Below are 27,460 nucleotides of genomic sequence, written 5' to 3'. Positions count from 1 at the left end.
TGCTAGTAGCAGCATGGACTCTGCTCTGCACTTCCGTCACACTGGATTTGACATTGTTGTGTTTTGCACTGCTGTCCAGACTTATTAAAATCAGATTACAATCAAAACAGATTCAGGCTGACCTCAGGGTGATGGGATTGCCCATGGTCAGGTGCATATGGCTGCAGTTAGATGTTCTGTGTCTTGCTCTAAGGGCATCTCGGCGGTGCCTGGAAGGTGAACTGGCACCTCTCCAGCTACCAGTCCACACTCTGTACTTTGTCTGTGCAGGACTTCAACTGTCATTCTCCAATTCCCATCCCAAGTCGCTACCAAACTGAGCTACCACCGCCGTGTTTGTGGGAATTTGTGTGTAGAGTTTATTCTGTGTAAGAGTTTCATGTTTGACCTTGTCTGATTCAGGGTTACCAAACATACAAGTTTAATAACAAAGCTCGCATTGTGCCTTGAGAAGAATTGAACAGTTAATGGTAGGACAATATGAGCTCAAACTGCACTTTTTGTTCTTTTTGTTTTTGTTCTGAATGGGTGAGTCATAATGGAAGCCATAAAACACCTATAAATACAAGCCTGCAATCATTTACAATTATAATCATTTAAATTGTATTATGTAACAATTCAAATGAATGCACAGAAAATGCAATAATCCATTTGAAGCTGTACTTTAGACTGATTTATGCATAGTTAAAAGGTTTTATTGCATTGGTATGAAATATTAAGAAGTGTGTGAAGAAAATGTTTGAAATGACTATATTGCACAGCCTCTTATAGCCCAGTGATCCTGTTTACATCTTCAGCTCTACATCCGTGAGTTTGACCAATCCGATGCTCTTCCTTATCATTTCTGGGCCCTCCAGAAAAACTTAATGTTTCATCTTTGAGTAAACATTTTATAAACAGACACGAGGTGTGAATTCGCCGTGACGCCTCAAGTTTTCGGTCGGTTCAGACGAGGGCGAGCTCATGAGATATTTGTGTCACAGTATTCTGGCTGGATGCATCATTATCAGATTCTGCAGAGCATGGAGAGATGTAGACCTTCCCTCAGAATCAGGGAACAGAGCTGTGGTCAGCGCAAAGCCAGAGACGAGAGCAGAATGTGCAAGTAGCTTTCATGTTTCGACTGGAAGAACTCTTGTTCTAACAATCAGACCCCAAGGACCCATGTTTGTCTTCACAGCGTTCAGATATTGTTCTGTTGCTAAGTTTAATCTCGGGGGAATTTGTAAACAATATAGGAAGGCATGTTGTGTGTCTGTATGTGTGTGTGTATGGATGAGCAAGTGTGGGATTGGCTTTGTGCGTGTGTGTGTGTGTGTGTGTGTGTGTGTGTGTGTGTGTGTGTGTGTACGTGTGTGTGTGTGTGCGCGTGTGTGTCTGTGAACACTGGTTACTCCTCAGTGGAGCGTGAGTCTATATACAGAGCTCCTAATTAGCGAGGGCAACCAGACATTCCAAAAGCTACTTTCTTCGTTTTTCACTCTGATAATCTGTGTTTAGTTTAAAAAAAAGAGCATGACGACATAAGTCTTTGAGTTAAATTTTGTTTTGAACAGAAGGCAATCTGTGATACTAATTAACTAGAAATACATTACACTATGTACAGTATAATTGCTCCGCTCTTCATTAAACAATCACTGCCAGGTAACATTTGTTTGTGGAGCACACAATGCCAGGTGTTGGAGAGTTGTGTCAAAAAGGCATTATGTGCATGGAGCTTCCTTTGCTCAGTCATTGGTCTCTGAATTGATGAATTTTAATTAGGAAAATAGGCTGCAAAGCTGTGTCGGCCTAATTGCCTGTTTAGTTGCAGAAAACAAGAAGGACTACGATTCATCTTCAGTGTAGGTTCAAGGAGACATTTTACACTTTTCTGGCCCATTTAAGCTTTTAATATATCCTCCGCCAGTTAAATCGTTTACTCACTAATAATGGACCCAGTTTAGACTTCAAGTTAAGTGCCGCACAGTTCTTGCTGAAGTTGGTTTTTATACCCAGCAGCTGCGCAGATAGAGAGCGGGATACGCAGCCAACTTTGAGATATGATTTTGAGATACATTAATTAATATCAACTCTGACTTTGACTGAAATCTTTTGTGTGCATCTTTCTTTACACACCAGAAACTCTGTTCAAATTTTTTTTACACTAATTCAATATTCTGACCCACTACACAGGGTTCCCAGGGTTATAGAAATCTTGTTTTCCAGGCCTGGCAAAGTCAAGGAGTTGGTAAAACCCTTGGAAGTTTTGGAAAAGTCATGGAACATTGGTTGTTTGCAATGAAACTCTTTATCTTCCTTTGATAACCCTCCATGTAATGTAGCACACAGCACACATGTTTGAAATTTTGTTTTCACATCACGTACTTTTCCTAATTTTCTCTCCACACTTTCCATCTCTCCCTCTATGTATGCCAGCTAGCGGGAATTATGCTTGAATAGAGTTGGAATCTGATATGTTTAAATAAGAGAAAAAAAATAATGTGTCATAAATCAGTTCAGGAAGAACTCGAATGCAGAGCAGCAGGCAGGTTTAAGTTTTGTCTTTAATGCATCCAGAACAGGCAAGTACCTGAAAATCCAAATGACAGAAAAACCAAAACTGAACTGAAAAACAACCGGGATAATGCAATGAACTCAGAAAAAAAAAAAAAAAAAAAAACTGAACACAAGACACCAGGCAGGAACCAGAGCAGTGAATGACACCAAGAACACAAGGATGAACACAAGATGAACTGGCAAGGAACAAAGGGAAACACATAGGTATGTATACACAGAAAACTCATCAAAAGAACTAGACACAGCTGGAGAAGGAAGACATGGAGAAAAGGAGGGAAATGGGGATTGGCTTACAACAGGGGTGTGGTTGGGAACAGTAGGGTGGAGGAAACAAGACTAATATAGAACAGGTGTGAAGGGAAGACTCTGGGAACAGGGAGGGACTAATGAGACTGAAGGAAGACAGGTGTGGTAGAAATCGGCGGGAAAACACACAGACACAGGAGGTAAAACCAGACATGACACATGAGGAGAGAATCTACAAAATTAAACAGGAAGCAGATGAAACCTGAATGAATACAAAATGAGGAAGAACACAAAAAAGTAAACCCCAAAATGGAGTCCACAAGATAACATAATATTACCAAAGACCCAGGATCATACAGGACAATGTGACAGTGTGATAATAGTCTTGGAATTTCATTATAGGTCCTTGAAAAATTGCAGAGAAGTTTTACATTTTTGTCCATGAAAATGTGTGGGAACCCTGAATGCAGCACTTCACCTAGCTCCTTCTTATAATATACATTTATTCCACTTTAAACTTAACTTTAATGTGACATATAACTCAAACATTTTAAGTGCTTTTAGTGATCAGTTGAGTGCGGTTATCGCTTGCGCTGAGCTTCACAGATCCCCAGTGTACATCAAGACTTTGCACATGGCTTGGGTCATTCTGTGGAATCGAAAGGTGATCATGGAAATCCCTGAGGGGTTACTCCAAGTGACATGCTCTCTTTTCATCCTAACTACAGGTGGTTTGTTGAAACCTGTCACAGTATTGCAGCTGACAGGTGCTGCTCAGGGGGGCACGGTGTCCAACGATGCTGCTGGAATATCTCAGGCGTCTGTCTCCCACGACCCACTGCAGGTTTAAACAGTGATGAAACATCAAACAGTATTCATATCTATTGCTACTTAAGGATTGGCAAAAAATACAGTCACAGTTTTTACATTTATTGTAGCAATGTATTGCCTTTACCCATCAGGACACAGAGAGCTTAAAAGGAAATTTCGGTTTAATTCAACCTGTCTCCAATTGTCCTAAATTTGTTTCAAGTGACTAGTGACATAAAAATAATAGTTAGCATGTTAGCCGTTAGCCTAGATACAGCCGGGGCGCATAGCAGCGTCAGACCTGTTAAAACGTAAGTGAACGGGCAACCTTCAAGTGCAAAGTTAGTCCACTAAACAAGCTTTTTTTTCCACAAAGACCGCCTCATATTGTTAGGATAAATGTCAGAGAACATATAGAAAACGACATGTAAACATGTTGTCTTACCTTACCGGTGTGGTGGCGTGTTTGTTTATCCCTCTAGCTCTGCTTTCCAAAGCACGGCCGAAATATATCTCGCCAGCTCTAGATGAAACCCGCTTGGATACTAACGTTACTCCAGGTAGAGGTGTCTCGTCCTCGGTCACATCCAGACCTTGAAAATAAGGCTGCAACCGGTCCCATTCCTTGCAACAGAGGCATTCCTCTTCTGTGGGCACTGGGGCACAGCATTCACAGGTACACCACCAATCTCCAGAGCTATGCAGCCTTGCAGCAACTGTTCCTCCTCTCTCGTCCTCTACCTGTTGCGCCTCTCTCTCTCTCCTCCTCCGTTCTTCAATTTCACAAAGCTCTTCGTCAGTGTATTCTGGCTCAAATAAATAAGGGCGGTCATCAAACTCTGCAAAATCAAATTCGTCCTCCACAAAGTCGAAGTCTGGCAAAAAGTCAGCCATTATTTTATAAATCTTTCATAAAATAAAGGAATGAACTTTTCAGGCTACTGTCCGGTTCTGCCTTCCAGCTGTTGCTGCTTGTTCAGGCACGGTATGAGATCGCTGCTTGTTCTCGCGATATTTCGGCTGCGATTTGGAAAGCAGAGCTAGATGGTAAACAAACATGGCACCACACCGGTAAGGTAAGACAACACGTTTACATGTCGTTTTCTATATGTTCTCTGACATTTATCCTAACGATATGAGGCGGTCTTTGTGGGAAAAAAGCTTGTTTAGTGAACTAACTTTGCACTTGAAGTATGCCCTTTCACTAACGTTTTAACAGGTCTGATGCTGCTATGCGCCCTGGCTGTATCTAGGCTAACGGCTAACATGCTAACTATTATTTTTATGTCACTAGTCACTTGAAACAAATTTAGGACGATAGAAGACAGGTTGAAATAAACCGAAATTTCCCTTTAATGGTACAGTAAAACAACAACAACAGCAAAGACAACATTTGATGAGCTTTCAATTATCACTTGTCACTTATCACTATTGTGTGACATTTCCAGGTAGCAAGCAATGCTATCTTTAAGTGAGCTGTTGCGTCATGAAACTTGTGCCTTTAAATGTACAGTATACACCCAAATCAAAAACCAACAAGCAATTAGGAACACATTTTCTCACTTAATCTCTTGAGGCTATGAGGAAAAAAACTTCTCAACAAAAGGAAAGAAAAGGGACATTACCTGCATGGTTAAATTTCACAGTTGAAGAAAAAAATTCAGTCTGACTGGTGTATAGTACTTGTGAATTTTCATAAAGTTTTTTGGACGTTTTACAAGCTTTACCTGACTTTTTGTTTTGCCTCCATCAATGTTTGTACTGATATGCTTTTGTTTTTCTGGTGATCCGCTCTCCGTAAAGCTGTCATTGGTAACTTTTATAGAAAATAACATTTTGTCATATTTACTGAAACTGCCACTGAATGTGTGTAGCAACAAGCCTTTATTAAGGATAGCTGTTCAATAAAAATCCTTGGCCACTTTATATTTTTTTCAAAATGCCAGGCAAAGGGGGGAGGGGTATGTGTAAAGCTGCAGTATCACATTCTGTATCTACAGACCCAGATATCAAAGGTTCTCTGAAGCATTACAACACATCTTCAAATCTAGCGCTGTGTGAAAGCCATCAAAGAGGGAGACCTACAGGGAACCGCCCTTATCACCGTCACCAGATGTTACGTTGGGGAGAGATCCCATCAAACCGTGAGCCAGGATCAGGATCTGTCTGAAAACGGCTTTATTTGTCACTTTCTGCCACCCAGCCCCCGCTCTGCTCTAAGTGAACCTGTGACTTGTGAAATTTAATTTGTGCAGGTAATCAAAAACACAGAAAACAGTAAATAACAACATGAGCTACCTGATCACATTCAGCTCATGTTAATGAGAAATAAACCATTGTCCTGGGAAACTGGTTGAACCTGTTAAATGTGTGCGAATAGGTTGTTTTAGATATTTCTCCTCATTGTTGTCATTATTCATTTTTATTATTAAAAATCACCTGTGGTCTGTGGGTCAAGCAGGAGAGGATAGTAACACATTACAAGTGAGACACATGAGAAAAAAGTATATATTTTTAAGGAACAAATACTTTTCATGTTCTTCTTTTTAAGCTGTACTTCGGCTCTTTACTACTTATTTTTGATCTACTTTTTACTTCACTACATTTGCCATTTATACCTTCATTAGCACTAGTCTGCTTTAAGTGCTGAGTGTAAATTGGGGGAGCACCTCAAGTGCAAACCAGATGGCCCGCCTTGCATAAGTTTACCCCTTGTCTGGCCTAAAGCGTTGTGGATTTTTAGAAGTGTATATTTAAGATGTTTTTAAGTGGCCTAGCGGGTCAAGAAAACCACCCTATTAATGTCGGGTGAGCAAAATGAAACTGGTTACACACGCACATAGGCACAGAGCCTCTCACCTCATGACAGCCGCAGCTGACAGGTTGTGTAAGCTTGCTTGTATTAATGTTAACATTCCCAGTTAGCTAATGTTAGACAGTTTGATTTTAACAGTAGCCTAACATTACAGTTAACAAGTCAGCAGCTGATGTTTGCATGTACACTGAGGGCCGAATTCACAAAGAATGAACTGCGGCCGCTGATAGCACCTTGAATTGCACTTCACTTGCACCTGCAGTTTACTCCGTCTTAACGTCCTATTCACAAAGGATATTGCACTAATGATATACCAGCGCAAACACGCCCACAAAGTTTGGCAGCTGAGTGCAGTTTGCCCCTGATTTCCCTCTGATTGCAATAAGCCACACATGGCAAAGTATAAATACTGGCTTTGCGCCAAGAACACCGTGGCAGAATAATGGCAGACTTTGTTTGGCAAAGTACTGAATACTGTATACCCTCATGTAGTGATGTCTGCTGGTGAGTCAGTCTAACAGTGTCGGATGAGTTGAGGCTGTGGATTTGACCAAGTTTGACCACTATTCCCTCTCACTTGTAGCTGTTTTTTCGTTATCTTTTGAATTTAATATGAATTATGGAACCGTTTTTGTTCACGTTTGTTTCCCCCGTTTCGTAAAATAAATTATTGAAAAGTTGCTTTTGAAGTGCGTGACAGAAGTGTGTTTTGAGAACGACCGCAGACTGTCACCTGTTCAATGCATCAATATCTTCGGATGCCATTAAAATAATAATGATTATAATAATGTCCAAATATTATTTACAGACTGATTTAACAGACGATCACTGCTGCCACGATCACTGGAAAGTCTGGGCGAGAGGCTTCCACAGAGGAGCGCCCAGTTTGCACCAGCTTTCTAAAGACGTTATTTACTTCACTCAAACTGCGTGTGGCTATTAGCGCTGGTGTTAGTGAATTAGACGTTGTTTATCAATGAGGCTCATTTGCATAGAAAGGGGCAATTTTTGCACCAAATATATCCATATTAGCTCATTTAAATACGTGCAAATAACACCGGAGCACCGAGACGCAATCTGCTTGACAGCGCAGTTAGTGGAGCATTTCACCCTCTGCGCGTGCTTTGTGAATTAGACATTTTTACCGGTTTAGCGGCCGCAAAAGCCACGCAGTCCTTTTGTGAATTCGGCCCTGAGTGAGCTGACATTACTGTTACTGTGAGGAGTCAAAACTCAACAACAGATCATGTTACTAACATTAACCACTTACAAACTTACTGACTCCTCTTCATCCACTATGGGACATAAGACTGCAATGAGATCTCTTTATCCCATTTTTGCCTTGGCAACATGCTGTTCCTCTTCTTGTGACAGCTGCATCGTTTTCAGTAGACGCACCAGCTAGCAGGACTGTTTCTAGCCTTTTGGAGGCCAAATACAAAATCTAGTTTTGTCCCCGTTTCAATCACTCATAGGTCTTTACACCAAATCTGCATATCAGACCAGATGGTACATTTTACACACCAAAAACTTATTTTAATTTAACTTTGCTGCATTGTTAACATCAAAACTAAGTGTTGCTGGCCCCCATTAAAAAGATTTGTATCCGCTGGCCTGTGCCAGGCCCTGTCAAAAGATACTTGCCACCTGAGGGAAACCCTGCACTGAAGTAAATTGCACATACTGTGGGTGAAAATGAGTTAGCTAGCTTAACACTAGCTATGTTAATTTTTCATGTGCAATATCAAACTTTGATGTAAGAGAGGGGGTAGAGATGGGGAGAGGGTGGGAGATTATTCATATCTCAGTTGTGTAGGCTGTCCTCATTTGTTTGATTAACTGACCTGCTCATCAAAACAAGAACTATGAGTAGGTTTTTCAAAGGGTAATTTTCACTTTTACTTGAGTCACTTTTTGTGGGAGTAATTGGACTTTTACCTGAGTATAGATTTTTATTACTCCACCCACCACTGGGGACAGGAGCTATAAGCTCAGGCTAACATACACACATAAAAAGAACACAGAAAACACATCTACCTTTCCAAGGTCACCAAAATGATCCAAATTACTTTAAAAAAAATCCTCAACACTGTGACATGCAGCATGTTAAGTGGCCTCAGATAAAGATCTGTCGACATGGCGTGACTTCTTCGGAAAGCTCTCACGTTCTGAGGCTGCAGTGTACTCAGAACATCTGCCCACTGATGCTCCGTCCTTCTCCTTCCCTCTCCCTTCTCCCCGACTCTGACAGCACGTCTCTCCCTTTTATGGACCGTCTTCCTCCCAAAAAAGGCCTTCGTAAATGAAAGTGCAAGATCAAAACCAGCCGCTGAGTGCCTTCTCTCTCAGTTGCCCTCCCAGTGGGGGGACAGGGACGCTGCGTCTAACTCGCTCTCTCCTAATGGAGTTTGCTAACAGTTGCAGAGAGATTTAAGAGACTTTCCCTCTCCATCTTGCCTGGGGGGGTAATTAGGGAATCAGCACAGGAGGGAGGCGATGGAGTAATGGAGGCAAGCAGAGGTGGAAGAGCACTACGATGTTTCAATCAGTATTGAGCCTAGACTCTGTGAGCAGGTGTTTCTCACTGTGCTCCTTATTGTTAGTCCATTTATATCATAGTGCCAATCCACACACATCAGGGCCACATGAACAGTTTCTATCCACACAGAGCGTCAGTGTTTAGCACTAATGCCTCAGTATGAAGGGCTGTTTTGTGTCAGTTTGCGTTTTCAACCACTTCCTTCACACGTAGGCAATGCAGAGCAGAATATCCAGTGTACCTGTAGGTGTAAGTGTTATAAAGTAAATATGAAGTCTTGCCACCTTTACTACTCAGTTCCACGAGTATCTGCAATTCAGCAAGTTTTCTCATACAGTCTGTTTTGCCATTGGCGTGCTGTCAAACATCATCTGACCTTTTGTTGAGTGTTACAGTAGCAGATGCCCATTTAGCCTAGAATATGGACAGAAAACCCTCAATAAAACACACTCAGAGATCCAGAGGCTATCGGAACAGAACATAGCCAGGAGTGTTGACTTTCTTTGCAGCTCTGACATATTTGACATGTTGCTGGTTCCAGAAGTATTTTTTTATTTTTAGAAATTTAGTATCCTCAATTTTCCCCAAAATAAAAAAAAGGGTTTCTCCTGGATACTGTTTCACAGTATTGCAGGTTTAGGGTTATGGTCGCCAGTGTTCAGTCGCATTTTTCCTGTAGATACAGTGCCTATCAGCCTGGGCTAAATGTAGACAGATGTGCAGGGGTTTGCACGGCTGCTTCTTTTATATTTAAAAAGATTGTGAGTATAATGTTACGTCCACTTGCCGACAGGAATTGGATCAACCAATCAGCTTGCAATTTCAGAATTGTATCTTTAGACTTTTTTTACGAGAGGTTTTCCAATAAATTTGCATTGTATTTCCGTAACATTTGGAGACTTGCGAGAGACAGATTTAATAAAGAATAGTCAAATATAGTGCTGCAGAGGCAAAGACGTTATGACCTCTACTCCCTAGAATGTATCAAGCCACAAAAAACACTGAATCCTACAATATACATATTGCAATTGAGAGTACTTCACAATCAAATCGGGATAAATTCGATGACGTCTTCTTTACAAATCCCTGCCAGAGCCACAAAAGATACACAAATGTTTTCTCAGAAGTAGATCCCACAAGTGGAGTGTCCCTTTAACGAATCAGACAAATGCTAACACTACAGCTCATTTTTCGTATAGGTGATTCAACCAGGATAATTTTACGCCCATCCAAGTAGCCGGACATCACCGGACAAAATCAGGGGGCATTATCAAAACAAAACAACTCTGGGCATGACTGGGTAGATGTACAACCAATCAGAGCAAGAAAATGTGATGTAGCTCGGAAGGAAAAATATAATGAAACAGACAAATGTACACAGACTACAGCCTGCAGTCGGGGTGTGCCATATCATCTCGTTCACAATAGTACTGGTATCATTTTTGATATCATATGAAAAGATCATATTGTGATACTCGTGATATTTGGACTTGTTGACCTATTGACGTCATACTGATACCTTTGGCAACAACAAGCATGGCTGAAAGAGGAATTATTACTGACTCCGCAGTGGTTCAAAAAAGAGGAGCAGCTTCAGTAGTGTGGAATAAACTGTGGCGTCATCAGGACTAGGTGTCCTAGCCCCAGACTTCTCAGACTTTAGTGAATTACCGCTCAGAGGGAACTCATTCAGTGGCTCCTCCAGCAGCAGCACAGCATCTCTCCCTCTCATTTCTCACCATGCGCACATTGGAGTTGGTGTCGTCAGGTCATTTCGCCATAAACCTTTGGTAATGTAAACCTACGTGACACTCGCGGTTCGACAAAAAACTACATATGTGAATGTGCAGTAGTTCAGTAGCATAACAGCCTGTCATATTGTTAGGAATATCGTTATCGCAAAAATATCCTGAAATATTGTGATATTATTTTAGAGCCATATCGCCCACCCCTAGCGCACAGAGATGAGCTGTGATGGTGGAGTGTCAGTTTTCATTTTTGCCATCAAAAGATAAAAAGTTTCTCACTCTACTATTTGAAACAACAGAAAAGGTGAAAACCATTTTGATGGACTTGTTCTACATAAAGTCATTGTCTCAAACATGCCCCACAATAGATAAACGGTTGTGATTGGCCTGTCAGATCTCAAGTGGCTGGATATCTGTCCAAAGCAGAGAGTGACCACACACACATCTGCCGGAGCACATGAAACATGAGTTTGCAGATCTGTGAGCTTCCCAGGCAACATTGGAAATGCTTCAATTGCCAATCAGTTACCATTATTAACTGCAGTTGGAACCCTGGACATGTGAAATAACTCCCATTTAGTTACTGTACTGCCTGTATAGCAGGTTCAGCTGCTTGCCCTTCACACGGCTTCGATCCTTACTGTGTTCCTGAATAAGAGTAAGCAGGTAGAGATCCTCAGGCATGGCTATCATGCAGTTAATTGTGGTCAAGGTAAAAAGGCGCATCTCATCTGGCCTTTGCTCCGACTCATGAAGGCTGCCTTTTTCTGATCTCATTCATAGTGTCTTTTTTTTTTTTACTTTTTTTTTTGACTGTGTCCTTGTGTCCTCAGAGAGGAGAGGGCTCCATTAGAGGCTCTTGTGTGGACACTGTCCCCTTCATTACTTCCCCCAAGATTCACTGCTTTTCCACCTTTTCTCTCCCCCCTCCTCCTTACCTCTCAACCTCTACTTCTCCTTCTCCCTCTCTATCTACTGTACCGCAGCCACTCTTTCAACCTCTATCTTCTCTCCACTGATGAGAGTTATTATCCTCTTACACACCGTCCATCCACTGCCCTTTCACTCCCATTCTTCCCCTTATACTTCTGCTTTTAGTGGTCTTTATAAACCCTCTCACCTCTATTCTTGTCTTCACTATCTTTTTCTGCTTTGCAATTTCCTCCTCTGCTTCCTATCTTTGCATCTGTGCGCATCTATCACCCCGTTACCGCTCTATCTGTCTATCTCTATCCATCTTCCCCTTTTCCCTCCATCTTCCCTCTAATTGGGAGGCAGATGTTGACTCTGGCTGACTAATGTTTCGGCAGCAGATAGACCTCACCGGTGATCCCAGGTCACGTGAGCAGAAATGGCCAACAATATGCACCGCCTGCCACCAGTTAAATTTTCAGCTCCAGCGATTTTGGTGGAAAAGCAATTAGGATTTGGAATTAGTGTTCAAATTAAAGAGGAATTAAACAGGCTCAGAGATTAACCCTTTCAGGCATGGCTGCCCCTCTTTGGATCTAAAAGCGCACCATCATCATATCACTGAATCCTCCTCATTGAAATGAAAGGTGGCAGCGCTGACATGTGATTCAAACATCACATCCTCTCCCTCCCTACGGGACTGGAAAGGTTGATTATATATTGACGCCGTCCTCGGTGGGATAGCTGTAATTGTTTTTCTTCTTCCTGTCTCGGATTCTTTTCTTTTCCTTGCTGGACAAAGTGACAAATCCTGCTTTGAAACTTAATGATGTTTGAAATAGACTTCGAGGCTACAATTATCCTGTCCATACAGGCTGTCACAGGAATGATGGTGCCATCTAGACCCAATTATGGGAAAGGAGACACCTGTAACCACTCAGACCCACAAGGGACCGCCGGATCTGCTATGAGTCCAGCTGCAGCTCTCCTGCTTTGGCTGAGACATTTACATTTACAAAGCGAAACTTACTTCTGCTGTACACTAAAACAAACAAGCTGTGTTTTTTTATTTCTAACTTTTGTTGCTGTTGATGTGATAATTGAACATTGTTGGTTTCATGCCTGCTCAGCGTGGCACCCACCACCCACCGCCGTGCCCACTGAGGTAACCAGAGCACTTATGCATTAGCTGCTGAGATGCTTTTTGGTGCCCACTTACCTGACAAACAGTGGTATGTTTTTATTTTTTTTTTTAGGTTAAATCTAAAATTTTATCAAAATTATATGGTTCCATTTAATTTAGACAAGAAATTACAACACGGAGGTGTTATAATTGTCATTCTCTCCTTTTCTCTGTTTCCCCATTGGCTTTTTATACTTGAGCTCCCAGATGTCCTTGTCTCCCTCCCTTTAAGTTTTTCTCTTCTTACACTGTCTTCTCATTCGAGCATGTTAGTGCTCCAGCCGTCTCTTCTCTCTGCCGTCCCTCTCCTGTGAGCTGACAGTCTTGTTCTGTCTGCAGCAGCAGCAGCAGCCTGTAAATGGCTGCCTGATGGAAAGTGACATTTTCACAGAACCCTGCGAGAGAGGCGAGGTGATCTCTCCTCTTTCCAGGACAAAGTGCTCCTAATTACCTGGTCGCATTTGTGAGCCAAGCTGACAAACTCGTGCAAATCAATAATTCTGCTCAGGGAAGATGCGGGCACACAGGGCCTCTCACCCTGATCCGTGCTGTGAGGACACACGCACGCACATGCATACAGATGCACGCATGTATCTGTAAGTAAATGCAGACATACATGCGCTCTTTACCCACACACTCACATGCACACACTCCCCCCTCCTCGCCACCTCTGTGCTGCCTGCCTTAAATGGCAGTGTTTATCCGTGATTCTAAGACAAATAGGGAGAGAGCATCGGAGCATTAAGGGCAGCCACGGTGCCGCTGAAGGCTGAAATAATGGATGGTGGAAATGGCAGAAGACCCAGCGCTGCTCATTACTAAATGGACTCTGCAGAGGTGGAAACTTTGCCCCACTAGCTTTCTATATACAGATGACAAAACAACACAGCTTAAAATAGGGGCTTATTTAAGAGATTTTGTTTGTGTTATTGTACTCTGCTCTATAATAGCTCTCACTCTAAAAGTTGCTTGCCAAAGAACAGAGGATGTCACAGCAATTTGCAAAGTCTGATTGACTTGTTTCTAGTTTATAAATGAGTTTGTTGCTGTCTGAGTTTTCTCTTAGCCCCCCGCCTTCTCTTTGATATTTTTCTGCAAATTTATTAACAGTAGTGGGAGACCTTCATTATACCATATGTATTTTAAAAATGTAGGCGTGCAAAGACCTTGAAAAGCACATCTTTGTATTTTAATGAATGCTGCCTGCTGTTTTACTTTTTTGTTTTGCTTTTTTCCCTAACATGACCTCCTCTAGTGCAGTGTGCACTAATGTACATCCTCTAATTTTCCAATTATTCTACCTCACTCTGAGTCTCCCTCGCTAACTAACTTTCTCTCCGCAGGATCTTCCGTGATGCAGGTGACGGCCACAGACTCGGACGACTCCACCACGGCTAACGGCATGGTGCGCTACCGCATCCTCTCGCAGACGCCCCACAGCCCCATCCCCAACATGTTCACCATCAACAGCGAGACTGGAGACATAGTGACAGTGGCAGCCGGCCTGGACAGAGAGGTCAGTGTCAGCTGTATGCAGTGTGTCCCTGTTAACTCTCAGCATTTGATCTTTTGTGTCTCATTTGTGTCCACCCAGCCATAAAATACAATTCAGTGACTTAAAGTTGTACTATTACTCTGCTGGCCTTCAATGGTTTGGTTGATACATCCTGGGGTTAAAGTTGGCCACAGCCAGCCAGCAGAGCTCAGCTTTATTCAGTCCAAACTGCAACAACATCTGGTACTTGTGCAAGAAATATCTACCACTGCGATTAAATATACTGTCTGTATTCTTTTTTCATATTGGATGGTTAATAGTATAGAGGCAGGAAATGAGGAGAGAGGAAGAAGCAGCATATGTAACAGTGCTAGTGGTAGTAAGATTTTTAACCTTTGAACAGAGCGAAGATAGCTGTTTCGTTTCCAATGTTTATGCTAAGCTAAGCTAAGATAAATTCATCTCGGCTCCAGTTTATAGACTGTATAAAAACAATGGATGTAGCTACCCTGACGCCACCCATTGGTTTATATGGATTGCCGCTTTAAGGCCTTGATGTTGGCATTTTGGCCATCGCCATCTTGGTTTTTCTGGGCCAGAAGTGACCATATTTGGATATTAATATATATATATTAGGATCAGCTCAAAGTAATAAAATGTAAGTTCATCCTCTGTTCAGTTGGCATAAACGGGGAAATTAGCTATAGAGACGAAAATCGGGCTGTAAACCCATTTATTTCTTCTCTAAAGTTGGGCACTTTAACATGGGGGTCTATGGGGATTGACTCACTTTTGGAGCCAGCCTCTTGTTGCCATTCAAGGAACTGCAGTGTTTTGCACATCCATGTTGGCTTCTTTTTCCGGTCTTTGATTTTGCTGCTTGCTCCAGCTTCATACTGAATAGACAGATATTAGAATTTCATCAATATTTTATCTAACTCCGGGCAAGAGAGCAAAAAAGTCTGTTTTCCAAAATGTTGAACTGTTTGTTGAACTAACCAGCCACCAGGATGCCCACAGTCACAATAACTTTGACTACTAATGTGCTTTTTTTGTTTACATTTACATTGTTTTCACACAGCCACACACCAACTAACTTGATTTACTCTGGTAGCTGATTTGTGTGTCCATGAACAGGGTAACGTCAAATTAATCAAATGCGGGTTAGCCACAGTACAGATCAGTCACCTTAATAGATGCTTCCCAAGTCTTGGTTTTAATGACTTTATCTGGTCGGTCCATTTTGGCCATTGTTTAACCCAAAGTTAATTACAATTCTCGAAATAAACACTTCATTTCCCGAAATATTTGTCAAATGATTAACAGAATTCTATTTTTTAACATCCATTTACCACCAGCTTGCTTTTTCTGGATGCACAATGCATGAAATAAGGTCCTGCAAATTCCAGGGCTCCCTGCCTCACAAATCCCAATTTCATCCCTGCATGTAATGAAACCTTAAAAAATTCAGGATCACTTTCAGCTGCATTCGCCCTTTTAAAAAATGTCAAACAAAACAGCCAAAAAATTAATTCAGTCATTCTAGTAATTTGCCTGTTTTCTTATTGTGTATAAGTATAATTGACAGGCTAATATGTAATGTTTTCTTCAGCGTGTAGAGCAGGGCGGATATAATGGCCACGCAAATCCAGCACCTCTCTGCTGAGGAGGTCGCAGGAGCTTTCTCTTCATTGTCGTCTTTTGTCTCATCCACTGATGCTGTGTGCGTCTGTTGCTTTCTGTGGTTGTTTGCCAACCCACACACCACCACCACAACACACATCGTCTCTGCTCCATCTTCCACCTTATTGTACTAATGAGCGAGGTCACGCAGGGGCGACTTTTGTTTTTCCTAAGATGCATCAGGTGACTGTTGGCAGTATTGTTTCATGGCAGATTGTTCATTCTACAGCCTTTCTCTCTCTCTCACACACATGCAGACCTTCTCATATCTCCCTGTGGTGCAAGATTTAAAGAAGAAATACAACTGGCAAAATCAGGGAAACATTCAAATTCATATGCTGCCATTATGAGGATAATCTCATCCTCGTAACTTAGTTGGCTGGTTTTACTACAGACATTAAAGCACCGTTGAGTGTGTCTCATAATGTTTATATTCTGAGAAGTCCCGCTGGTCCCTCGCAGCACTAAACCCGGCCAGGCAACACTTTGGAAATTAAAGCAGAATTTTACCAACAGTAAGGCAAGCGTATTTGGAGAATAATTACGGATGAAATCTCAAGAACAAAACCAGGTTTTGATAACAGAGGAACACAATACATCAATGCTCATTCCTTATCCAATTTTTGTACAGAGCTGGCATGGCATGACAGCGTCATACATTGGTGGGACAATATAAATGAGTCTGGTGAATGCGAGCCAGCTCTGTCCCTGTTTCCAGCTTGGCCCAGGCGGCAGCAGTAGCAGCTGATGTGAGTGAGAGAAAGCTCATTAATCTGGACACATCAAGCCAGGCTCAGTCCCACCTGCCTCTGATCCTCCCACTAAAACTGGGACACACCTGGGAGTTCACCCACCTGCTGTCAAGGTCATCAACACAAACACACAAACACGCTCAGACACATGGGCACGTGTTTGCATACACACTCCCATGCAGTTTGTTGTTTAGATGAAGACAAGCTCATACAAAGTGAAGAGTAGCAGCAAATAGAGATCCAATGTGTCAGACTGGATCCATGCAACCAGGGTGGTGTATACACATGCTGCTACACAAAACATGAATACACACACTCACTGTATGGGCACCGTATACCCTATAGACACCCTTTGCAGCACATAATTTATATTCTCCATCTCCTCTCCCATGTCTCACACTTTAGCTCATCCTCGTCCACCATGCCAGTGTCTAATTAGAATATTCATGTGCTAATTAAGGGGTGAAGCAGGTTCTCTCGTGTTGAGGAGACCAGGGGGTACATGGAGGTTAGCCTGGTATCACTTACCTCTGACACCGCTGAATACCAATTATTCTGCCCAACTCACCGCCCGCAACCCCTCTCCTCCCCTGACCTCACATGTTTCCACGTGCTCCTGCCCACAGGCTAACAAGCTGAGATAAGGCATATACATGTGTGTTTGACTCCATGCACCCCAAACTATAACATGGCTTTTTGTATGTGGGTGTGGGTTTAGGTTTTGCATTTGGGATGTAAAGCACTGAAGGGGCCGGGGACAAGATTAGAATTAAGATTGCAGTAGGTGAATGTTTCGTTTAGGTTAGGGATGGATAATATATTGATATAATGTAGAACCTTTTAGGGCCGACGTCACAGTGACGTCAGTTTGTTAGCTGGAGGCAAAACATGATTTTCACCACAGGGCTGTAGGCTACATAGGAGGCTTAGAATGTCGTCTTGTTGTGTTATTAGGAGCCAGAATAGAAGGAGCTGTGGCTCATAAACTTAAATTTTAGCACATACCAGCCGCCACTGCTGGCGGATGGTTAAATGTGATAAGACGAAAGGACTGGAGGGAGGCAATCATCAAAAATGTTCGCATGTGCAGCGCACACCTCATATCAGGTTAGGAAAAAGTGTTTACTGTCACCTCATCAGAAACTGGGGAGGCAGTAAGTAAGTAAGAGGAATATTGAAATTCTTTGTCACTCTAACTTTTTAACACATTAGCTAACGTAAGCTTCAATAGCAAAACAAACTGGAGGAAGCCGTATAAGTGTCGTCCACCTTTGTAAGATTGTTATAGTAATCAACCACAAAGCCAGCCATCCCACCTTCATCATCCATCCACTTAGTGAGAGCATACGGGTCGGCCAGTCTGGTCCCGATGGTCAGTGTTTACTTATCCAAGTAACACTTGCCATCCCGGAGAGCGAGTGACCTGACATGGTGCGTTCATAAATTCAGTCTGACGCCCTACACTATAATGAGATCCCTGTTGGTCGAAACGGGGCGTTATATTTCTGTGTGAATTAACAAACGGTGAAGTTAATCACACATTCATACCACTCGGCACACTGCTGCTCTGTTTCCCTAGACAGAGTGCCCAGATTCCACTCTGCCACTCCGAGAGCGCGGTGCTCTGGATAACAGAACAGTACATTCAGACAGTGCTCCGAATTTAGGAACGGTCCAGTTTGTGTCAGAGTGCACTCTGGTACTCGGAATGAGTATTTCCAAATGCGCCACTCACATCATCTTCCTCCATTGTCTAAAACAAGCCAACAGAACTTGCTAGTTAGCACTAGCTAAGGTCCTAGGAGAATTGTTTTGCCTCCAGCTGAGCCCCGCCCACCAAAAAACTGTCATACTGTTTACTAGGGATGGGCAGCACAAGCAAAAACACTATTCGAAAATCATGGCAACTATTCGACGATTTTTCGAAACTCATACTGACGGGTTTTCACATGTCCTGATACATCATAATACGGTTATACCACCCAAACCTAATACCCACATTACTGACGATTATTCTAAAATAAATGAAATAAAAATATCAAAAATCTCATTGTATAAATATTTTGTGAGCACCAAACACCAGCCCTAAAATATCACTGCAATATCAACATCCAGGTATTTGGTCAAAAATAATGTGATATTAGATTTTCCCCCACATTGCCCAGCCCCAGGTTCAGACAGTATTTTGTATCTATATTTGTATTTTTGCTGTCCTGGAAATAGACTCGTCTGTCAGTCCATCATGAAAGAAACACATTTCTAATGAAGTGTGACTCTGGTGCAGCAGGTAGCAGAGTGGGAGATGTCAGGATGCCACAGCTGGCATACATGTTCTCCCTTTGTGCCCTCTCTCCATGGCTTCGGTTCCACTGGCAGGCAGAGCTGTTGTCTTTCATTACCCCAGGCTGTCTCAATCTCCCATGAGCCCTGGATTGGAACGGTCTGGCGTGGCATGGTGTGGTGTGGCCCGACGCCAGGCTGTCCACCAGGCCGACGCCAGCTCTACGTTGGACTGTCTCGCCGACGATTAGGACATCGCCTGGACTGCCTCAAGGACATGAGTGCCCACAGCCTGGCTCTGTTATGATCTGCAGAGCCCAGTTGGGGATACAGACAGAGAGCAGGCATCCTAAATGGGTCTGGGGCTTTATTGTCTCAGAGACCCTGAGTTATGTTAACTCACTGCCTTGCACCAAAGCTCCAGGAGCCAGACAGCAAAGACATCTGAGAGTTGTGAGCAGGCTGCTGTACGAAAAATATTGATGTATGTAGGTGGATGTTGACTGCTTGTAGCCAACATTCAATCAGGAAAATATCCACTCAATATCCACCTTATCATGTGCACTTAGCTCATATTGAATTGGACCTTGTTTTGTCTTCAGAAAAGCCTGAATTGTTGCACTTATGCCCCTCCCGTTTTAAACCATGTTTTTCCGCCCTCTCTTGTAGATAATGCTCTCCTATTCTGGTCTAGGTCAGGCATTCACTTTGAAAACCTTTCAGATAAATATTATCCACCAAAGCAACATTTTTATAGATGTATTTAAGTTTTGTCTGTTCTATTCTTTTGCCTGCTTTTCCCATGAACAGTCCCTTGATGACTTTTTGACACCAGTTTGTTCTTTAAAGGGCTGAATCTTATTTGTTTACAATAGAATTCACACAATACATCCACAAATGTTGGACCCTATAACAACCATGAGGGATGATAGATATCAAATGACCTAGGGTAAAATATTTCCCATACATGTGATTGATGTCAGTGTCAGTGTTGGGATGTTTACTTTAAGACTACTGAGTACATGCTCTAAAATGTAATTTGTAAGGTATTCCATTAGATTGCGCAATCTAAGTAACATATTCTTAAGACTTTGGATTACTTTAGCAATGCTTCAAAATAGTCTTGCTGAGCTCATTTGTCTCTGTCTTATATGTAACCACTTAAAAAATGGGCAAATATTTGCTATCTTTTTAAGTTTTTACTTGACAGAAAACACTGAAACTGAAAAAGACAATATAGCCATATTATATTAATTGTACATTGTTATTAGTGATGGTCATTTGCCAGAAACTTTTAGCTCTCTGGAAATCTCCCTTCAGCCAGCTTATTTTTTATTTTTTAGTAAAGTAAATGAGGACGTATCGTGAAGACTATTCCTCATATCACCTTTATAAATCCGCTGTTCTTTGTCTATTGCTGAGCCTTTAAAGAGTGCACCTGAAATAAGTACAAACAGTGCATCCAACTTAAGTTCAGCTCAAAGCACTGTGTCACTCATGGCCAGTTAGGATATTTCAATAGAAAACAGTACAATCGAACTCACTCGTTGGCGTCACCTTCAGTTAGGACACCCTGTTAGAGCAAATAAAACAAAAACAAATAAAGTAATCCTTTCAAGACAGCAACTGTATTTAGAATATCACCAATTCAAACTGTGATTGTGACAAAAACCTGGTCAGTATCTCCCTGCAGAATTTATACACATATTTTGACTATGTGCACCCAACAGTGAGTACCGGACAGAGATTTTTCAACACTATATTAGATGTTACTAGAGAAGTGGTTGCACCACACATGTTCACAGCTTTATTCAGGATCTCAGCTGTTCCCTCTCTTTCTGTGTTTCAATCAGGGGAGACTCATTCTGACAGAAAAGGATATTTATCATAAGTATAAAAAATGTGAAAAGTCTTTGGCGATTACACCCCATTGTGATGTCATCTACTCCATGAGGGTGGTAAAGACATAGTAGATTAGGGATCTCCCCTGTGGAGTCTAGACACTGGTGTTGGTGATGAGATGAGATGAAGATGGAGCTGGGGATCTGGGTGTGAAGAGGAATGGGCTTTTGATAAGCTCTTGGTCTCTGGATAAGGAGACTGGAGGTGAATGGGTTGGAGGAGGGCACAGCGATTCTGCCTAAAATGACAGCTGATAGAAGCAGAGAGAACAGACTGAAAGTTTGGCTGAAGGAGATCGTGGCAATGTTTGATTGGCTAACCAGGAGAGTAAGCTGATGGGTGATAGAGAGAAAATTGTGAATGGATGTAGCATAGAAAAAGTTTTCTTGATTGAACCTACTTAGCTTCATACAAACACAATGGTTTTGTCACCTTGTTAGCGAGATGATTGATACTCATTAATTTGGAGTTCAGATGTCCTTTAAGTCTCATTGGATTATAGACGTTCTTTACATCCTTGAATTGGGAAAACGTACAAAACCCAAAACCAGTGAAGTTGGCACGTTGTGTAAACCGTAAATAAAAACAGAATACAATGATTTGCAAATCCTTTTCAACCTATATTAAATTGAATACACTGCAAAGACAAGTTACTTAATGTTCGAACAGGTAAACTTTGTAATTTTTTGCAAATATTAGCTCATTTGGAATTTGATGCCTGCAACATGTTTCAAAAAAGCTGGCACAAGTGGCAAAAAAGACTGAGAAAGTTGAGGAATGCTCATCAAACACTTATTTGGAACATCCCACAGGTGAACGGGCTAATTGGGAACAGGTGGGTGCCATGATTGGGTATAAAAGCAGCTTCCCTGAAATGCTCAGTCATTCACAAACAAGGATGGGGCGAGGGTCACCACTTAGTGAACAAATGCGTGAGCTGATTGTCGAACAGTTTAAGAACAACATTCCTCAACGAGCTATTGCAAGAAATTTAGGGATTTCATCATCTACGGTCTGTAATATTGTCAAAAGGTTCAGAGAATCTGGAGAAATCACTGCACATAAGCGACAAGGCCGAAAACCAACATTGAATGCCCGTGACCTTCGATCCCTCAGGCGGTACTGCATCAAAAACCGACATCAGTGTGTAAAGGACATCACCACATGGGCTCAGGAACACTTCAGAAAACCACTGTCAGTAACTACAGTTCGTCGCTACATCTGCAAGTGCAAGTTAAAACTCTACAATGCAAAGCGAAAGCCATTCATCAACAGCACCCAGAAACGCCGCCGGTTTCGCTGGGCCCGAGCTCATCTAAGATGGACTGATGCAAAGTGGAAAAGTGTTCTGTGGTCTGACGAGTCCACATTTCAAATTGTTTTTGGAAACTGTGGACGTCGTGTCCTCCGGACCAAAGAGGAAAAGAACCATCCGGACTGTTATAGGCGCAAAGTTCAAAAGCCAGCATCTGTGATGGTATGGGGGTGTATTAGTGCCCAAGGCATGGGCAACTTACACATATGTGAAGGCACCATTAATGCTGAAAGGTACATACAGGTTTTGGAGCAACATATGTTGCCATCCAAGCAACGTCTTTTTCATGGACGCCCCTGCTTATTTCAGCAAGACAATGCCAAGCCACATTCTGCACGTGTTACAACAGCATGGCTCCATAGTAAAAGAGTGCGGGTACTAGACTGGCCTGCCTGTAGTCCAGACCTGTCTCCCATTGAAAATGTGTGGCGCATTATGAAGCGTAAAATACGACAACGGAGACCCCGGACTGTTGAACAACTTAAGTTGTACATCAAGCAAGAATGGGAAAGAGTTCCACCTGAAAAGCTTCAAAAATTGGTCTCCTCAGTTCCCAAACATTTACTGAGTGTCGTTAAAAGGAAAGGCGATGTAACACAGTGGTAAAAAGGCCCCTGTGCCAACTTTTTTACAATGTGTTGCTGCCTTTAAATTCTAAGTTAATGATTATTTGCAAAAAAAAAAAAAAAGTTTCTCAGTTTGAACATTAAACATCTTGTCTTTGCAGTGTATTCAATTGAATATAAGTTGAAAAGGATTTGCAAATCATTGTATTCTGTTTTTATCTACGATTTACATAACGTGCCAACTTCACTGGTTTTGGGGTTTGTTGACTCACAATAAAAGTTTCGTCCAGTAAGTTTCAGAAGATGTTGCTCTCTTTCTTTAGCGATACTAGCAGTATGGCTCTGGAGATGGTGATGTTGGGCAGTCTGTCAATCAGTCGTCAGGCTACCACTGAAATGTCTTGAAAATGACTGGATGAATTGTAATGAAAGTTGGTGCAGTTGTACTTTAAATCCTTATGACTTTGGTGAACCTGTGACATTTCCCCTAAGAGGTAAAAATTTTCACTTATCTCGTGAAATACTTCAATATCTTCTTAAAGTATCAGCACAAAATTTGCTGAAGACGTTCATGGTCCCCAGACATTGTATCCTAAATATATTAGTGATAATCAGCGATAATGTTAATCGTCTAGCTTCACCATGAGGTTGACTTTTTGCGTGACTTTTTAGTCACTCACTTTTTAGTGAAATGTCTCTTAACTATTGGATGGATTGCCATGAACTTAGAATTTAGTTCAAAGCACCACTGTCCCTCAGTACAATCTCTCAGAGGGACTAGCTGCAGTCTCTAGGCCCGTTTCCACTGAAGAAGTTCCTGGTACTATTTGAGGGGCAGGAACTACTACAGGAACGTCCTCTCGCTCGGCTCTCTCAACCGCCGTGTCTCCACTGAGAGAGCGGAGTAGGAGGAAGGTTCCTGTAAAGTTACGGGCTCTGGATGTGACATAATCGTTGCACGACCATTTTAACAGATGCTGTTGTGAGCTGTCCCTGTCAGCTGCAGCCACTACTGATGCTTTCTAGACATTGTGATTTCCCATAACTGTATAAATACCACACATAGCAACACAAAACTGCTTTGCTAGCTCAATCATGTTGTAACTAAGATATCCGCTGGAAAGAATATTTTTTTCACGGGCCATTTAGTGAGTTTTTTTTACATGGCGGCGGAAGCTATATGAACGAGCTAACCCTCGTCTGCTGAGTTTTAAAAATGCCAGCTATTTTGTTGCTTTCTGTTGTCATCACATCCCTCCTTGAGTATATCCAATCAGCACCAAGTAATCCCCAAGCCCCAGCCAGGAGTCTTTCGGGGCCGTTCTGAGTACCTACTCCGAGGCAGGGACTTGTTTAGCCCCCGTAAAAGTTCCGGAACTCTGTCCTTAGGGGGTGGTTCCTGCGGTGGAGACATGCACCAACGGCCCCGTAAAATTACCCTGAAGTTCCTGCGGTGGAAACGGGCCTTCTGTTCCTGTTTCAGTACATCAGAAGGGTTAAATTTCTACATAACCCATACTAGAAGATTTACAGGCACTGCTTGTCTCTCTTCTCCCTAAGATGTCATTTGAGTGACTGCACAATCTTGCCGACATCACATCCTCATTACTGACATTTCCCTTTCTTTCAACTGAAGCCAGCATGTCTGGCAGCAGCATGTTCATCACGCTCATATCTGCTTCATCATGTCCGTTGTATCGTAATGCTCAGTTGGCCGATTAACTAAACTTCTTGCCCAGTCTGCATGTTTTATTCTAGCAGTTTTATTCATATGTGACTCACAGCCTTTATTTATCCAGTATGTGACTCTGAGCTGTTTGCGTAAATGTGGAGGCGTATCTAATCAAGTGGATTCTGAGTTTACATCTCAGATGTACGTATCTGAGCAAGTCTCTCTACGATGGGATTCAGAGAAAAGCTTTCAGAGAACAGTGCGCTGGCGTGTGTTCTTTTCAAACAAGTATTGAGCTGTTTGTGTCCTCAACCCAACCTGAGACACATCCCTGGGAGGGATGAGGAGAGGGGTGGATGATGAAGATTGAGACAAAACAGAATTCTCTGCATATTTTTGGTACTGACTGGAAAAAGATGTTGAAAATGTCAAAAACAACACGTGTATTGTACTGTCACAATCCCTCAACTGAAAGTACTTTGCAGCTTTTAATTGTATGTGTAACTAAACTGAGCTAAATTAAAGCCTGATTAAATGGAATCGAATGGCATCAAATCAAATCGAGGAAATTTAATTGAAGCGATCCCAGGTGAGCGGAGCTGAAGCAGTGGTGGGGGGGTCACTGACACTGAGGGTCACTGAGGTAAAGAGAGTCAGAACAAGGAAGGGAGCTGATCTCTACAGTTTTAGCCACCAGTACTGGGCCATTTGAGACAGATTGTAAGTGACAAGCTAATGACTGTGGCCACTAGGAGCCTGGCAGGCCGGAACTCAATCCACAAATGACACGAGTAAAAGCACGTCTCTCACTCGCCTGGCCTCCCCCTCTTTACCCACTCTGAGTGGTCCTTTTCGGCACGCCAAGTGAAAAAGCACACTCAGGTATAATTAATTCACCACTGTACGTGTTTTGGCAGAAAACCACTTCTCTCTATTTTCTTGTTCGACATCGCCTTACATGTTTCAGTCCATTATTTCCCCTACTTGCTAACAAAGTCTCACTGGAGAACAAGTCCATTTGCTTACCAGCCATGAGCAGCCAGCTTTTTCCACCTCTCCTGTCTGCTGCTTGTCTTAACTTGTCGAGTAGCTAACATTGATAGCCTGAAGCCATTTTCTTTCTTCAGTCTCCTGGATGGTAAACGACCTAATTTGGTTGCTGTGAAAAAGAGGGACTGAGGTTTATTGTTGGCGTAGCTCTGTGTACAGGTGTTTCTGTGGCCTCCGATGGCTTTCAGCTTCCACAGATTAAGTCCGTGAGGCTCAAGGCCTGTGGGGGAGTTTGGGCTGTTGCTGCTGGGCGTGAGACAAGAAGCTATATTTCCTGCCAGCGCTGGACTCTAATCTAACAGAGAGATTTTCTGTTCAGCACTTCTATAGGACTCATTAGAGAGCCCTTTACTGGCTTGTTCGGGCAGCCACTTTTGGACAGCAGAGTGTGCTTGGCTCTGTGTGTATGTTTGGCGTGCTCGTGCACGTGTATACCCGGTGTAAGAGTCTGAGTGTCCCACCTGTTCCCACTCACTGGAGCGTTAGCGGATGTGTATGTGTTCACTAGAAGGGCCATAAACTCACAACTACCCTCGGATGAGTGATATAACCCTGCAGGATGGGACGCATCCTGCATCTACATCTCAAACTGTGTGAGAGCTCCACCTGCTGGCTCAGCTCCAGTCATTTCTCCTCACCTGACCAAAGAAAAAGGCGTCCATCAAAGCTCGAGCCTATTAGCTTCGTACAGCCATCTGGTGCTATTTCTAGATTGATGTATGTGACTGGATCTAAATGAGTCTGCAGAGAGACACATTCATTGGAGGCTCTATTTACCGAAGCGCTCTATGAGGGGAGATGGTATTGATATTTCATTATGAGTCTAATAAAGGGCAGCCAGTATTGAGTTTTCATTAATAGGGCTGGTTCGGTGCAGATTAACATGTCTGTGCTGTTCATAATGACTTGGAGGGATGCTAAATGACTACAGCTGAGTGTTTTTTTAACTGGCCTCAATGGTTTGACTGATCTGACAGTCAACTGCATCCTTCACGACCGAAAAAAAAGAGTGGGAGTGAGAAAGGAGATATAGAGATACACAGAGACTGGCAGAAAGACACACAGAAAGATAGACGGATAGAGAACAGACAGGCGGAGAACATTGAGCGACCAAGATGCCATCAGAAAGATAGCGAGAGATCAAAAGAAGCACAGAATTTGAGTTAATAAAGAGAACAGAATAAACCAGGGGAGAGAAAAAAAGAAGAAAAGCCATGACTCAAAGACATAAAACAGCAAAGAAGCAGCCATCAGAGCAGGAAGCAGTAACTCCCCCATCTTTACTTACAAGACCTCTGCCCGGGTTTGTTCTGGTTCCTCCAGGCAGTCCCTGACATCAGTGCCGCTGGCTGTTAAGTCGTTAGAAAGCGCAACCCACACATGACCAAACTAGCCTAGCAGCAAACGAACATTAGACCATTGGTAGGACGCGCTGTGGATGCTTAACAAAGCAGCAACCCCCATGTGCCGAATGCTGGCCTGTCCTTGATGTCCAGTCTCTCTCTCCCTCGCTTTTCTCTGGCACAGTGGAGGTTGGAGCCAAATGGATTAATAGGGAGAAAAAGAGACCACAAAGCAGAGAGGCTTATACTGTCAGGAAAGAGGCACACACAAACACACACACACACAGTCGTCTTTGCAGTGGCGAGTCTGGGGACAGACTGAACTTTGAGCACCATGGACAGTGTCACATGTTGGGATGTGGATGCACTTTCTCTCTGCTTCTTTGGGGTTTTTTTGGGTTGTGTCTAAACAAAGCCTAACATTTGATGGTGTTTCTTGTCATGGTGCTGTAATATTGCGGTGTGTGCTGCAGTACACTGTGGGTCAACTCCCCCTCACTGTAACTGGACTAAATAAGGCCCATTCACCTCCTGGTATTATCTGCAGCACTGTGGCGCATCTTAAAGTGGCGGCGCCTCCATTAAAATGA

At 42.6% G+C, this 27,460-nt stretch overlaps 1 protein-coding gene across 2 annotated transcripts in view; it reads left to right on the top strand.

Annotated features, from left to right (window-relative positions):
• cdh4 (cadherin 4, type 1, R-cadherin (retinal)) overlaps positions 1–27,460 on the top strand; it is a 267,007-nt gene that overhangs the window by 210,589 nt on the left and 28,958 nt on the right. For both annotated transcript variants that reach the window (XM_033627295.2, XM_033627296.2), the window contains exon 8: positions 14,156–14,328. In XM_033627295.2, the coding sequence (XP_033483186.2) occupies positions 14,156–14,328 (173 nt within the window). The remainder of the gene's footprint in view (positions 1–14,155; positions 14,329–27,460) is intronic.

The sequence above is a fragment of the Epinephelus lanceolatus genome, chromosome 1 (assembly GCF_041903045.1).
Source record: "Epinephelus lanceolatus isolate andai-2023 chromosome 1, ASM4190304v1, whole genome shotgun sequence".
Taxonomy (NCBI): Eukaryota; Metazoa; Chordata; class Actinopteri; order Perciformes; family Serranidae; genus Epinephelus; species Epinephelus lanceolatus.
This window is presented reverse-complemented; position numbering and strand designations above follow the sequence as displayed.